At 70.8% G+C, this 15,021-nt stretch overlaps 3 protein-coding genes across 3 annotated transcripts; 2 read left to right on the plus strand and 1 right to left on the minus strand.

Annotated features, from left to right (window-relative positions):
• The first annotated feature begins 1,475 nt into the window (after positions 1–1,475).
• CHLNCDRAFT_32290 (hypothetical protein) lies at positions 1,476–3,172 on the plus strand. The gene is made up of 6 exons (XM_005845301.1): positions 1,476–1,651; positions 1,784–1,865; positions 2,140–2,242; positions 2,479–2,675; positions 2,877–2,989; positions 3,100–3,172. Exons 1-6 carry the CDS (start codon positions 1,561–1,563, stop codon positions 3,159–3,161), a joined length of 648 nt encoding a protein of 215 aa, XP_005845363.1. The 5' UTR covers positions 1,476–1,560; the 3' UTR covers positions 3,162–3,172.
• A 525-nt stretch (positions 3,173–3,697) lies between these two features.
• CHLNCDRAFT_53960 (hypothetical protein) lies at positions 3,698–5,974 on the minus strand (the record flags this gene model as incomplete). The annotated part of the gene is made up of 9 exons (XM_005845436.1): positions 3,698–3,873; positions 3,928–4,023; positions 4,237–4,339; positions 4,535–4,801; positions 5,015–5,149; positions 5,322–5,407; positions 5,545–5,560; positions 5,616–5,714; positions 5,777–5,974. The coding sequence occupies 9 exons, from the start codon at positions 5,972–5,974 to the stop codon at positions 3,698–3,700; spliced, it is 1,176 nt and encodes a 391-aa protein (XP_005845498.1).
• Positions 5,975–6,575: 601 nt separating this feature from the next.
• On the plus strand, positions 6,576–14,441 carry CHLNCDRAFT_58651 (hypothetical protein; the record flags this gene model as incomplete). The annotated part of the gene is made up of 15 exons (XM_005845302.1): positions 6,576–6,902; positions 7,094–7,366; positions 7,625–7,858; positions 8,055–9,269; positions 9,484–9,624; positions 9,777–9,882; positions 10,054–10,151; positions 10,399–10,477; positions 10,701–10,849; positions 11,025–11,162; positions 11,370–11,473; positions 11,743–11,864; positions 12,079–12,212; positions 12,457–12,572; positions 12,791–14,441. 15 exons carry the CDS (start codon positions 6,576–6,578, stop codon positions 14,439–14,441), a joined length of 4,887 nt encoding a protein of 1,628 aa, XP_005845364.1.
• Positions 14,442–15,021: the final 580 nt, after the last annotated feature.

Consider the following 15,021-nt stretch of genomic DNA (forward strand, 5'->3'; position numbering starts at 1 on the left):
GGCAGCGAGTAGCCGCAGCCCTTGGCCGCCGCCGCCACAATGTGTGCCGCCAGCGAGGTGGCGCAGTCGCCGCGCGCCAGGCGGCCGCAGCCCAGCGCCGCCGTGGTGTGCAGCAGCAGGCGGGCGCGCAGGTGGCTCACCAGGTCCTCCCTCCCCGTGGCGTCCTCCACAGCCGACAGCAGCGCCTGCAGCCGCTCCCGCTGCCGCCGCTGCTGCTGCTCCTGCTCCTGCTGCACCTGTTGGACTCCCGCGCCCGCCGCCGGCGCGCCTGCCAGCCCTCCGGTGCCAACCGCGTCGCCGCCGGCATTAAAGACGGCCTCCAGCGGGACGCAATGGTAGGATACCCCGTCCCCGCAGTATCCCTGTACCGCCGCCTCCACGCTGGCGCGCCACGCCGCCGCCTGCCCCGCATCCAGGCCTAGCGCCGCCGACTCGTCGATGTGGATGAGGCGCATGCCAAAGGACACCTGCCCGGCAAGGCAGGCAAGCCGGTAGGGGGCGGCAGGCGGTGAGGCGTGGGCGGTGGGGAGGCGGCCGGGGCAGCGCTGGCAGACTGGTGGCGGGCTTGTGACTTCAAGCCTCGGCTGCCACCCCTGTCAGCATGTGCGTCTGCTGCCACCACCATCAATCACAATGCAAGGGCGGGACAGAGGGTGCAGCCGCTGTCTGAAATGATGAGGCGCAACGCGTCTGCTGCCCGGCGTCCCCAGGGCCCGCCCCACCCACCTTGCCGCGCGCGGGGCGGTCGGTGCGCGGGTTGCGCAGCTCCGCCAGGAAGTGGAGCAGCGCTGCCGAGGCGTGGCCGCCGGAGATGGCGACGGCCAGGCGGTCGCCGGGCAGGATGAGGGAGTGGAGGCGCACCGCGTTGCGCACCTTGGACAGCAGCTGGTCGTGCAGGCATGGGTAGCACAGCGGCTCGCGGCCCCGGGCCACCAGCTGCGGGCGGGAGACAGAGAGGGCGGTGCAGGGGATGGGAGGGCGCCGGTGGAGTGCAGTGTTGGGGTGTTGGGGACGCAGGCGCCAACGAGCAGCAGCTGCGCCAGAGGCACGGTGCTGAGTGCTGGGTCGCTCAGCGAAGTATGCTCTCCTGCTGCGCTACCCACCTGCGCATCCTGCTTGCGGCACTTCATGCAGTCCGTGCCGGCTGGCGGCGCTGCCGCTTCGGGCGGCACTGCATCACTGCCGCCGCCACACCCCTGCTGGCTGCATTGTTCCGAGCAGCTGCTGGCTGGCTGCTGCGCAGTCTGTGGGGCGTCTGCAGGCGCGAGGGCGGCCCCTGTGCTTGTTGCACAGCCTGCATGTTCCATTGTGACTGGTTGTGGGAGCGGTGGCTGTAGCGGCCCTTGTGTGCTGGGCAATGCATGCCGAATCCGGGGAGGCCCAGAGTGCCTCCAGCGGCTCTGTGTACTGTCGAGTTGTACTGTTCGGCCGGGACGGACTGAAACAGCGGCCTCAGCGCCCCCACCACTGCCACCCTGCCTTCCAGGCACCCCCGAGGCAGGCAAACGACCTGCATAAACAGCCGAGGCCCGGCCAGTCCGAACGCTAGCTTTGGCCAGTATGAACCTGTTCCGCCTCTGTGGCGACATGTTCCACCTGCTCAGCATCATGGTGTTGTTGCTGAAAATCCGGGCCACGAGGTCGTGCCGAGGTGAGCAGCTGGCTGTGGGCGATGACCGTGGAACGCCCAGGCGGATCGGCAGACCCCCAGAACAGGAGTCCCTGTTGCCATCGGTCGACTGGAGGTCTGCCGCTCACCGGATCGCCGCCCCCCTGCACGCAGGCATCTCTCTCAAGACGCAGGAGCTCTACGCTCTGGTGTTTGTGTGCCGCTATCTGGACCTCTTCTACTCGTTCATCTCTGTGTGAGTGCTCCCGCCCTGGGTCTGGCCGTCGGCTGCGCGGGGCAGCGGGCGGCGGCAGGAACCTGCAGCAGGGTGTGCACCTGGCAGCCAGCCGATTCGTCTACAGCATGCTGATTGAAAGCAATGTGCCAGCTGGGAGGCCTGGGCCAGTGGCCCACGAGCGGCAAGGGGGCGAGCGGCCATGCCTCCACCGAGGCACAGCCCACCTTGCCGCCTCGTCGCCTGCTTCACCTCGTGCCTGGCGTCCCGCTGCCTCCTGCCCCCTTCCGTGCAGCTACAACTCCTTCATGAAGGTGACCTTCCTGGCCACCGCCTTTAGCATCGTGCGGTACATGCGGTATGATAAGGTCGTCAAGCAGACGTACGACCGCGAGCAGGCAAGCAGGCTGCCGGGCATGGAGCGCTCGGCTGCATCGCTATGCGCTTGGGGCTGGATGGAGGATGGGCCCAAGCCGGCCCACAGCTGTAGCAGCAGCTGGCGGGGACACAGCAGCCAAGCCACCCCCGCCGGCTGCCGCTGGCCTCAGCCGTGCGCCCCCGCCGCTGCCGGGCCTGCCGTCAGCCGACCCTGCCCCTCGGCGGCCCCCCGCCTCCCCCGCGCCGCCCCCCGCAGGACACCTTCCGCTACGTCTTCCTCATCGCGCCCTGCCTCCTGCTGGCCCTGGTGCTGAACCACCGCTTCACGCTGACCGAGGTGCTGTGGACCTTCTCCATCTACCTCGAGGCCGTGGCCATCCTGCCGCAGCTGGTGCTCATGCAGCGCACGCAGAACATCGACAACCTCACAGCCAACTATGTGGCCCTGCTGGGGTGCGGCGCGGCGGCGTGGGGTGGCGTGGCGTGGGGGCCGCCCGCGCACGCCGCGCCCGGCTGCTGGCACGGGGCCCGGCGAGCTGCTGGCACGCATGCGCCTTCCCGCCCGGCTGCTGCCGGTGGCCAAGCCAGAGTCTGTGGGCTGCTTAGCTGCTGACACGCGTGTCTTGCCTGCCTGCCTGCCTGCCTGTACTGCAGCGCGTACCGCGGCTTTTACATCCTGAACTGGATCTACCGCTTTGCCACCGAGAGGCACTACCGCCAGTGGATTGTGTGGATCAGCGGCGTCATCCAGACGGCGCTGTACGCGGGTGAGCCCCGCCGCCCACCGGCGGGCCCGCCGTCTGCCACGGCCTGCCATCACCTGTGGTGGCGATTTTCACCAGCCTCACTCTGCTGTGCCTTATCCGATGCCCTGCAGATTTCTTCTTCTATTATGCGCTGTGCTGGAAGGCCAACAAGCGGCTGCAGCTGCCGGCGTGAGCCGTGCGGTCGCAACTGCAAACGAATGCGGCTCTGCAGGACGACCGTCTGGACAGCCAGGGGGGCAGCAGCCTGCTGCTGCTCATCCCATGGGCACTGGCTCGTCTGCCTGCCCCGCTTAGCGTGCGGGCCAGCCACGAGCCGCCTGTCTCGACCGCCCTCCGTCTCTTGCTTTTGCTCCCCTCCCCCTGCTCGCTTGCCTTTTCCTCCTTCTGCCCCAGACGCCTCGCTGTTGCCCCGCGGCATGCTCCTGCGCCCGCACACACTGCAGAACTGCTCCACCCCGCCCGTGCAGCACCACATTTAATCAATCTGTGTGACGCGTCTCAGCCATTGGTACAGCCTCTTCTCAGGATACATGCGGTGTTCCATAGGAGGAGGAGGAGGCAGTAGAACAGAGGGTGCGGCGGCCAGGAGAGGAGTGGACCAATTGCTCTGATGGGCAGGTCAGGCAGAGGGAGGCGTCCGGGCTTCCCAGCTGGGACGGGCAGCACGCCGGCGCTGCCGCTGCCGCTGCAGCGCCCTCTCCGCGCCAGCTAGAACTCGCGGCCGCTCAGCACGCGGTGCGCCACCAGGCTCCAGGTGTAGAGCGCGGCGCACAGCCAGCTGGCCGCCATCTTGACCCAGGTGGAGCCCCAGCCTGCCCCCAAACACAACCGCGCACACAACGAACACATTTGTGGTTGTGTCAGTGCAGCGCTGGGCAGGCGAGCTGGGCGTGGCGGCGGGCGGGCGGGCACAGAGAGCAGGGCAGCAGGCGGCCCACCTTGGTCCAGGTTGAAGTCGCCGCCGCTGCCCGCGAGGTCCCACCCGACAAACAGCATCAGCATGTAGCAGGCGGCCAGCATGAACATCAGGTGGACTGTGTGCAGGCAGGCAGGCAGTCCAAGAAGGCAGCAGCGGAATGCTCAATGCCACTACGGGGCCAGGGCGATGCCTGGCACACACGCCCAAGCCCCAGCAGACGGCCCCAGCAGCTGCACGGCATTTCCGACGCCCGAGGTGTTCTTGCAAGCGAGAGCGCGCACTGCACTACGCCCCAGGTGCACAGCGTGCACAGCAGGCAGCGCCTCACAAAAGTCGGGTCGGTAGGGCAGCTGCTCGTCGTCGGTGCCGGTGCCCTTGGCCAGGTCGAATGCCTGGCTGCTCACGCCGCTGCTCATGGTGCTGAAGCCCAGCTGCAGTGCAGGGAGGGAGGGTAGGAGAAGGAGGAGGAGGCTGTCGGGTCGAATGGCCGTCCGGCAGGCACCGACAGCCGGTGCCAGGTGCGCGAGGATGAGCTGGCTCGCAGCACCAGCCCCCGCCAGCCGACGCCGCACGCTCGGCGCTTGCGCGCCGCAGCAGCGCGGCAGCGTGGTTCCACGGGGGCGCACCGCCAGGATGGCCAGCACAAAGCCGATGATCTGGATGGTCTTGTTGGCGCCGGCCGAGGTGGCGGCGCACGCGTCGTCCGCGGGCTCGCTGTTGAGCGCCGACCAGACGTAGTATGTGACGTAGGCGTAGACGGCGGCAGAGGTGAACAGGCCTGCGCTGTCGTGGCGCAGCGGGGACACGGAGATGCCCGCGTAGACGAGGAAGAACAGGATGGCTGATGTGATGAACCAGATGTTGAGGCTGCAGGAGGAGGAGGGCGCATAGTACTGCGGGCAAGGGAGGGAGGACGGGGCAGGCGGCACGCCCGTGCGTGGCGCGGGTGAGCAACCGGGCGCGGGTGCGGGCGGCCGTGGCGGCGCCAGCAAGGCGGCGCTGCGTCCTGGCCGCGACGCGCACGGCTTTGCCGCCGGGGCTGCATGCGGGCAGCTGTGCGCCAAGGCGCCTTGCCCCAGAGGGCGGCCGGGCGGGGCAGCACGCACATGGTACAGGAAGCCGATGCCCACAAAGGAGCCGGCAATCATCAGGAGCGTGGCCACCACCAGCGTGAAGGCGCACTTCTCGCGCTCCAGCAGCCACTCGTTCACCACATACACAAACTCGAGGATGATGACTAGCTGCATTTGGGGAGCGGCACGCAGGCAGGCAGGCACGGTGAGGAGCAAGGGAGAGAGCCCGCACGCGACAGCAGCAGGCGCGCGCTGCACAGCATGGCGACGGCCTGCAGCTGGCGCTCGGCCCTGCGCCCCGTGCCGCGTCGGCGGCCCACCTTTCCAAAGCGCGGCCCACCTGCAGGACGATGAAGATTCCGGAGAAGACTCGGGCTGCCTGGCCAAAGCCGTTGACCGAGGTGTTGTCCATGGCGAAGCAGGCGCCTATGAGGCCGCCCCAGAGCAGGAACATGCGGCAGCGGGGCCGCCCGCCGGTCGGGGGGCAAGCGGGGGCAGGCGAGGCGACAGCAGGGGGCACGAGGAGCGGCGGCGTGCACGCTGCCTGGCGCAGCCGGCCTCACTTGAGGGGCCAGTAGGCTGTGTGCAGGGCCAGGCGCGGGTTGGAGCTGGCGGTGACGCCCAGCAGCAGCACCAGGTGCAGGGCAAAGAAGAGGAAGGTGCCAAAGGAGATGCGCATCGCGGCCTGCTGCCCAAGGCAGGCGGTGGACTGCGGGTCGGAGGGGTCCACACACTGCGGCAAGGGGCAGGGGGAGGCGCGGGAGGGGCGGCGGTTGCCACGGCGGCAGGCGGAACCCGACTGCTGTCGGCGATGGGCTGGCTGGGTCCCGTCCGGGCCCCTGTTGCACGCGCCTCGTTGAGCGGGCTCCAGTCCAGCGCGCTGCCGCCATAGTCCCGCAGCAGCCAGCTGGAGATGGCCGTCAGCAGGAAGCCGACGAAGTACAGGTATTGGGAGAACTTGACTGGAACGCTGCAGATGGGCTTGCACCCCATCTCGCCCGCTCAGGGAGATGCGGAAGGGAGGGCGCTTCGCAGCACGGCCGCCACCACCGCTTCGCCGCCTGGCGCTGCCTGACGGCTGCGGGTGTGGTGCTGCTGTGAGTTTCGGCTGGGGGTTGCAATGTGCGACCTGCACTGGCTGTTTGGCACCTGCGGCAGCGCTTACGCGGAAGCAGGAGCAGGAAGGCGAAAACGCGTCGTCGAAAGGCGGCGTGCACGAAGGAGGCAACGTGGCCAAGATGCGATCTAGTGCTTTACGAAGAAAGTTGGCGCAGTTGGCAATGAGCACAGCCCCTGTGGGCGTTGTTTGGGCAGTGCGGTACTCCAGCCCGTACTGCGTTTCATTGCCGGGCGCTCGAAAACGTGCTGCGATGCTCGAAAACGATGCCTTTCAACCTAGGGAAACGGTGGAGCGCGGCAGCGCGAGTGGCGGGCGTGATGTCCATCGGAGCTGTTTCCTGCGGCCTGCGGCCCTTCGCGCTTGAATTCTCAGTGGCGGCAGTTTGCTGAAGATCATATTTGCAGCAATTCTAGGCGCCGACGGCGCCCAGCTGCTTGTTGCCCAAAAACCCCTCCTGCGTCGGCTGTTGCGGCCATGAGCGCCCTGGAGGCCGTGCAATGGCTGGTCGGAGAGGATGCCACCTTCGAGGAGGCGCTCACGGCGGGGCGGGACGTGCGGGCGGCGGCGGTGGCGGCAGGCAAGGCGCTGCCGCCCAAGGACCTCTCGCGCCTCTACCCCAGCACGATGCAGGACGCCGTTTCGGTGGTGCACGTGCGGCTGGAGGAGAACAAGAAGAAGGTGGCGCAGAGCAAGCAGAAGAGCAAGTCCAAGAGCGGCGCGCCACACTCGCCGTCCGAATCGCACTTCCCGGGGGCTCGGGCGGGTGGCGGCGACCCCTCCGCCTTTTGGATGTACATCGAGGTACCGCCCGGGGCTGCCCCGCCGGCAGGCTGCCCGCGCAGCCGCAGCCGCTGCCGTCCCCCCGCGCGGCGCGGGCCCGGGGCCCGCCGTGGCACCATCGGCTGCTTCCTCGCTCCCTGCCCTCGTCCGTCGTGCAGCACCCACATGCCGTTTCCCGCCCCCGCCTCCCCCTCTGTCCCCTCCCCTGCCAGGACTATTTCCGGGACTTCAACCAAGAAGACCTGCGGGGCCTGCTGCCCATGCTGCTGGACCCTCGGGACGACCCGGCGCTCAAGGTGCCGCCCTGCGGGCGCCGCCTGGAGGACGAGCAGCAGCAGCAGCGGCGGCACGCGCAGGCCAAGGCGGCCGCAGAGGCGGCGCGGGCCGCCGCAGTGGCGGCGGCCACGCGCGGCGGCAGTGAGTGGGACACAGGAGCAGTCGACTCGCGGCCCTCGGGCGGCCTCGACGGCAGCCCAGACGCAGAGGTGTGCGCGCGTGTGTGTGTGTGGGGGGGGGCTGTCTTCTCGGCTGGCCAGGAAGGAGGAGGCTTGTGTGTGCAAGCTGCCCCGTGGCGCTGCACACCAGCATGGTTGTGCTGCCGGGGAGCGGAGCCCTGCCTCTCCCGCCTGGCAGCCCAGCCTGAAGCACCTTGCCTTGCTTGCCTTCCCCACGACTGCCCTGCCCTCCACCCACCACCCTCGCCCGATTGCCTGCCGTGGTGTGCCACGCCGCCCTGCCCGCAGCGGCGCAGCAGCCGCCTGGTTTCGCGGCACTGCAAGGAGGAGGAGCTGCGGCGGCAGGAGCACCTGGAGGCGCAGGCGGCGGCAGCGGCCACGGTGGCCGAGCAGGCCGAGGCGGCGGCGGCGGCCGCGGCGGCGCGCGCCATGGCGGTCGTTCCCACCACCTCCAGCGGAGCCCCCGCCGGGCAGCTGCTGGATGTGCTGCCGGAGCAGCGGCTGGCGATGCTGGTGCAGCAGGTGGGGCGGCGTGGCTGGGGGCTGGCCAGCTGTGCACGGGGTGGCGCTTTCGATGGGGTCGACCGGCTGTGTGCCTGTGCCCACCTGTCTGTGCCGCCATTGGCGCCCAAAAGCACGGCGCAGCCTTTCCCTTAATGGGGTTTCACCAGTGGTGACGGTAGCAAGCTGCCCCTCCCCCTCCCCCCGCCTGCTGCAGCTGGCGGAGCTGATGCAGCTGGGGGGCCTGGAGCCGCTGTCGGCAGATGGCGATGCGGCGGTGCAGGCGTCCCTCGCCAGGCTCCAGTCTGGCGCCAGCAGCAACGGCGGCGCCGGCGAGCTGGATGCCGCCAGCCGCGCCGGCATGCAGGAGTGGCTGCGGCAGCGGCTGGCGCCGCTGGCGGATGAGCTGGGGTGCAGCCTGCGGGTGCTGCCCCCGTGGGCACAGACGCTGGAGCAGGCTGGCAGGGAGGCCGCTGGCAGGGACGCAGCGGCAGCGGCCCGTGCGGCAGCCGGCGGCAGGCAGGAGCAGGAGGCGCCTGGCGAGGAGACGGCGGCGGCGGCCGAGGGCGTGCCAGCAGCAGAGCTCCCGGAGGCTCGGCTGGCAACGGCGGCTTACCTGCACCCCTACACGGAGCTCGTGCTGCGTCACGCTGTGCAGCCACACACCATGCAGCAGGCGGTGGAGGTGCCGGCTCCAGAGGTGCTGGCTGCCAGCAGGCAGGCAACCGCAGGCCAGGAGGCGGCCGCGCCTGCCGCGGCCGAGGGCGGCGCGAGCGCAGACGGCGGCGACCCCGACGGCGCGGCAGGGCCGGCGCCCGGCGAGGCTGCCCCCCCCGGCGTCTCGCTGCTGACCGCCACCCCTGGCTCTGTAGCGCCGCTGCCAGAGGTCCCCTCTGCGGCTGACCTCCCAAGCCTGCCGGAGCAGCAGCAGCAGCTGCCTGGGAGCGCGGCAGCTGGCGAGGGCGAGGCGGCGGGCGCAGCTGACATGGCCGGCCTGGGTAGCTTAGAGGACGGCTCTGCCGACCCAGCAGCAGCAGGCACAGCCACGCCCGGCGACGGCGGCGGGCTGGGAGCCGGCGGCGGCGAGGGGCCGCCGGCGTCGCCGGCGGCGGGCGGGGCCGGCGGCAGCGCGCCAGCGCGCCCCGGCGGCCGCGCCCGCGGCGTCAGCAACTACGCTCTGCTGGCTGGAAAGAAGAGCAGCCACCGCTCCGCCACAGGCCCGCCCAAGAAGGCCGTCCGCACGGCCGCCGCCAGGCCCGAGGGCGAGACGGGGCCGCAGCATCCGGTGGCCAAGGCTGTGGCGGCGCTGATTGCGGGCGGCGAGCCCGACGCGCCCGCCGCCGAGCAGTGGCGCGGCAGCGTGGAGCGCTGCCCGGGCCTGCTGGCGGCGGCGCCCGAGGATGAGGTGCTGGCTGAGATGCTGGCGCTGCAGGTGGGGGCAGTGTGTGTGTGTGGCAGTGTGTGTGCGTGGCAGTGTGTGTGCGCGTGTGGTGCTCCTGGGGCACCTGGGATGGCGGCCTGGTTGGCGGGAGGTGGGACTAGAAGAGCCGAGTGTGCTGTTTGCATCGGTCTACGGCAGCGTGTGGCTGTTGTGGAGGTGGCGGATGCGCTCACCTGCCACGCCTGTGTCCCCCGCCGCTCCGCAGAGCGAGCTGATGCAGCAGGCGGCCATCAACCGGGCGAGGCTGGTGCCCGCGCTGGCTGGGGTGCTGGCGGAGGCGGAGGAGCGGCGGGCGGCGGCGGCGCAGCGGGTGGCTGAGGAGGAGGAGGTCAAGGCTTGGATCCTGGTGCGGCACAGCTGGCTGGCTGGCTCTGGGCTTGCCTGGCACAGCAGCCCGCCCCGTGATGGTTGGCCCGGCGGGCCGCAGCCTGCCTGGAAGGCCAGAGCCTGCCCGCCTGCAGCTTTCCATAAATACCAGCCGCGCCCGCCGCCGTGCAGAAAGTGCGGGAGATCAAGCGGCAGCAGCACCGGCAGCGGCGTGAGCAGGCGCACGCCGAGGCGCAGGCGGCCAAGAAGCAATCCATTATGGCCTCGCCGCGGCCTGGTGAGAGGGAGGGAGGGCAGGCAGGGTGCGCAGCAGGCTGGCCCGGGTCGGCGGGCAGCTTGATGAGGTGCAGCGGTGCTGGGCACGGCCCCACCACTACACGCACACACACATGCACACATGCATGCGCGTGCACAGACAGGAACATGCGGTGTGGCTTCCCTGGCGCAGTGCTGGGGCGGCAGCGCGGCAGCTACCAGGCTGAGTACGAGGGCGAGGAGGAGGGGCGCGAGGGGTCGCCCGCGCTGCAGTACACGCTGGCGCCAAATGTGAGCCGCTGCCGCCTCCTGCCTGGGGCGGCACCCTTCTTCGCCGCTGCCTGATAGCACGCTGTGCCTATGCCGCGCTCTGCTTCCGCCCGTGATTCTTGCCCCAGCACAGCAGCAGGGCCGGCTGCCGCTGTCCCAGGAGCTCCCGTGCCTGCTGGCCTCCCGCCCTGCAGCGCCCGCCGCCGCTTGTGGTGCCCACTGCTTATTCTTATCTTCCGTGCTTCTACCTGTGCTCCCCCCAATGCAGGAGCTGTATGATGTGCTGGCACACCGGGACAACAGCACACAGGAGGCCTTCTGCGCCGTGTGTGGCGACGGGCGCTCAGGTGTGGCGCCGCTGGCGGTGCCGCCGCCGTGTGGCCCCTCGCGCCTGTGTTGCTGCTGCTGCTGCTGCTGCTGGCGCCGCAGCTGAGGGCGCGTATGCAGCAGCCTCAGGCCCCCTCAGGCCCGGCACAGTTTCCACCCATGGCTTCCTGTCGATTTCCTGCCTGAGCACACACACACACACATGGCTGCGCTCCTCGTGCCTCCTCGCCTCCCGTGCCGCAGAGCCCCCCAACCCTATTGTATTTTGTGAGCGATGCGACGTGGCAGTGCACCAGCACTGCTACGGCATCGGCGTGCTGCCAGAGGGAGACTGGCTGTGCGAGCCGTGCAGGGAGCACGAGGAGCGGCTGCGGGCGCAGGGCGTGGCGCCGGTGAGTGGGGCGGCTGGGCCTTACACAGAGAGTCATCTGCACGGCCTGTGCCCCCTCCACTTCCTGTCCCCGAATGCCAGCTACCAGAGGCTACCATTGGAAGATCTGCGCAGGGCTCGGCCAGCCCGGGAGCTGATGCCGGGTGTCTCTCCTGCTTGCCTGCCGCCGCCCGCAGGCCGCCATCCGGCCGCCCAGCTGGGAGACCACCCGCGCACCGCTGGAAGGCGGCTCTCGCAGCTGCTCCTGCGCCCTCTGCCCCATCAAGTACGGCGCCTTCAAGAAGGCAGAGGATGGGCGGCGCTGGGTGCACTCGGTGAGCGTGCGCGCGCGCAGCCTGCTGTGAGTGCTTGGCCCCAAGGGTCCCCACCTCTCTTGCCTGGGGCCTTGGTGCTGCTGGGCGTCGGCCGTGCGAGCGCTGCCCTCGTGCACCACCGCCTGCCAGCACCCGCACACCACCGCCACCTGCCCGCCTGCCCACCATCGCCTCGCCCCTGCGGCGCACACCGCACACACACCGCAGGCCTGCGCGCTGTGGATCCCCGAGACCTTCATCGGCCTGCGGGAGGTGCCGGGCGCGGGGCGCCAGGAGTATGTGGGCGGGCTGGACAAGGTCAAGGCGGAGAGGTGCGGGGCGTGCGGCTGGCTGGCTGCTGGCTGGTGGGTGGTTGGTGGTGGGTTGGGGGGGACAGGTGGAGGGGGTGCGTGTGTGATGGTGAGGTGTGGGGACGCTGGGGGGGCGCCCGGGGGCATTGTGTGCCACTCAGCAAGCAACCGTCTGCGCCACAGGCGGCACGCCATGCCCTGCTCGCTGGCCGGCCTGCCACCCGTGGAGGATGAGAGCCAGACTTGCCTGCCTGCCTGCCTTGCCTCCCATCGCTGCCGGACCGCCGCAGGTGGGAGGGGCGGTGCGCCATCTGCGGCCTCACCGGCGGCGCCGTCCTGGCCTGCCAGCAGCCCGGCGGCTGCCCCACCGCCTTCCACGTCCTCTGCGCCCGCAACATCGGCCTGTACACAGGTGGGCGTCGCGCGCTGGCGCTTTATTTGTTTCCCTTTTCATATTACAATGCACCGCATGCCCGGGCATGCCCTCAGCGTGCGTTGCTTTCCAGCTGCGCTGCCCCCAGGCTCTGGCTTTGCCCTGGCTGGCCTGTGCCTGCCGTGCCGACAGCGACCCTTTGCCTGCCCGCTCCGCGGTCCCCCTGCGCCTGCCTGCCTGCCTGTCTGTGCAGCCGTGCGACCCGACCCCGCCCGCAAGTCGGCCTGGCAGTACCGCGTGTACTGCGCGCTGCACAGCAAGGCGCAGAAGGACCGGGATGAGCGGCTGCTGGCGGAGCGGCTGGAGAAGGTGGCGGCAGCGCAGCAGGTGCGGCTGGCGCCCCGCGACGCGCCTTGCGGGGCGATGGATGGGTGATGGATGGCGCGTGCTGGACGGTGCAGCAGCCATGCGCAGCTGCCAGGCTGATATGGCAACCCCTGCTGCACCTCCGTCCCGCCTCTCCCCTGCCTGCCCGCTCCCAGCCTGCTTGGTGCCTGTGCATCCGTCCCTCGCCTGCCGCCTCCCTGCCCGACCCGCCTGCTGCTGCGGCTGCCTGCTGCCCGCGCCGCAGAAGGAGGGCAAGGCCAAGGCAGCCGAGCGAATGTCGGCCGCCAAGCAGGCGCTGGCTGCGCAGGAGGGGGAGCGGTACACGATGTACACCCTGCGCGCCAACCTGGAGACCTGCCGGTGCGCGGCGGGCGGCGGGGTTGGAACATGGTTGGGGGGCAGGGCGCTGGTCGGCGCGAGGGCGGGCAGCTGCTTGCATGCAGGGTTGCCAACTCCTGGCGCGATTGGCCGGGCCGGTCGGCGCAGGACGGCCCCTGCCTGCGTCGGTTGGTTGCGCCCTCCTCCGGACACCCTCCACTCGCACCTCACCACCACCACCACTGCCACCCTGCCCGCAGCATGCTGATTGATGTGACTAAGCGGCGGGAGCGGCTGAAGAAGCAGCTGGTGACGCTGCAGCAGCAGGAGTGGTGGCAGCTGCGGCAGCAGGACCCGCAGGCCGCGCTGGCCTGGCTGCACCACACCCAGCAGCGGCGGCGGGCGGAGGCGGAGGCGGCGGCCGCCACTGCCGCCGCCCAGCACCAGCGGGAGCAGCAGGAGGCGGCAGCCCTGAGAGGGGCACCGGCGGCGCAGCCAGGCGTAACTCCGCCGCCATCTGAGCAGATGCAGCAGCTGCCTCAGTTTGCCATGCCCCTGCCCCAGCCTCCCATGCCGCCCCAGCAGTACCAGCAGTACCAGCAGCAGCAGCAGCAACAGGCAATGCTGGCCGCGGCGGCGATGGGCGGGCTGCCGACGGCGGCCGCAGGCGGCGGCGTGCACTTCATGCCGCCGCCCCACGTGCAGGCGCAGCTGCAGGCGCCGCCGCACATGCAGCAGCACACGCAGGCGGTACCTGCGATGCAGCAGCAGCAGCAGGCGCAGCAGCAGCAGCAGCTGCAGGCGCAACAGCAGCAGACGCTGCAGCAGCAGATGCTGCCGATGCCGCAGGCGCACGGTGCCCCCTCGTTTGCTGTGGACATGTTTGCCCCGCACCAGTTCTTCATGCAGCAGCAGCAGCAGCAGCAGCAGGCGATGCAGCAGCAGCCGCAGCAGCCCATGCACCTGCCTCGCCCCCAGATGCAGCCCGGCGCCGCCGCCGCGGCCTTCCTGGCCATGCCGCTGCAGCTGGCGCCGCCGCCGCGGCAGCAGCTGATGCACGGCGGCGGGCAGCAGCTGCCGGCCACGGCGGCGGGCATGCTGGTGAGCGTGCCGGGCGGCGGCGCGACGGCGGCGCAGGTGCCTGCCGACGTGGCGGCGGCCATGTTTGGGCCTCCCGGCGCGGCTGGGGCGATGCCCGGCATGGCCATGCACCTGCCCCCGCACCAGCAGGCGCAGCTAGCCGGCATGGATCCCGCAGTGGCGGCGGCGCTGCAGGCGGCGCAGCCTGCCGTGCTGCGTGGCATGCCGGTGGGAGGCCCCGATAGGGGCCCCTCCCCACGACACGCCCCTCATGCAGCGGTGGCGGCGGCGGCGGCGGCAGCGGGAGCCACCGCCATGTCCGTCTCGCCGCAGCCGTCTGCGGGCGGCGGCGGCGGCCTCGGACGGCCCAAGCGCGCCGCCGCCGCGGCCGCGCACCCGGCCAGCGCCAAACGGCAGCGTGCGGGGTCGGAGGATGCGTCGCTGCCCGCCGCCGCCTTGCCCGCCGCCGCGGCCGCGGCGCCGCTGCTGCCCGCGGCGCCCGGAGCGCCACCGGTGCCGCCGCCGGCGGATGCCGGCGGCGAGGGCGGGAGCGGCGGGGCGGCGGCGGCCGCGGGGCGCCGCCAGCGCGTCGCCTCCGCCAAGGTGCGGGACAACCTGCTGCAGCGGGAGCGGCAGATGACGGCAGAGGAGGCAGAGGCCCTCAACGCCCGCCTGCCCGGCCCCCTGCGCTACCTTCCCGCCGCGGAGCTGGAGGCAGCGCTGGGGTCGCCAGGCGGGCGCGGCGGCGGCACCCCCCGCGCCGGCGGCGCCGCCCCGCGCCAGCCCAAGCCCCGCGGCAAGGCCGGCGGAGGCGGCGGAGGCGGCGTGTAGCTGCCCAGTTGCTGCGGCGCTTGTGCGCTGGTGGGGTAGGCGGATATGGCCACCAAGCCTGCACCCCAAATTGCACACTTCTCTCCTGACTGACGGCTCGCCAAGCTCGGAAGCGTCTCCACACACACGCACACACACACACACACACACACACACACACGCCCCTCCCGCTCGCTCCATGATTTCTATTCACGCCTCAGTGCCTGCACACCTCCTCGTTGTGAGCGACCACCCAGCCCAGCGCCCGCCTGAGCTTACGCTAGCGGTTACAGGCTCCCCCTCAAAAGGAGGCAGGGGGTGAGGCAGCTGAAAAGAAGAAAGAGAAGGGGGGGATCGGTGCATGAAATGGGGGATTAGGGCGGCAGTGTGTCCTGCAGTGCTGGGCAAATGGCAAGGACGGGGACAAAATGGCAGTCTTCAGCAAACAAGGGGCGGGGTCTGTGGGCGGGTGGGTAGCGGCTGGGGGCACTCGGCTGGGCATTGATGCAATGAGGCGCTGGTGCGGTGCGCCTCCCGTTTGCTACTTCCTGGGAGGCGGCGGGCGGGCAGGTGGGGGTGGCCGGGCAGGAGGCGGCGCGAT

Source organism: Chlorella variabilis (genome assembly GCF_000147415.1).
Source record: "Chlorella variabilis unplaced genomic scaffold CHLNCscaffold_18, whole genome shotgun sequence".
Lineage (NCBI taxonomy): Eukaryota > Viridiplantae > Chlorophyta > Trebouxiophyceae > Chlorellales > Chlorellaceae > Chlorella > Chlorella variabilis.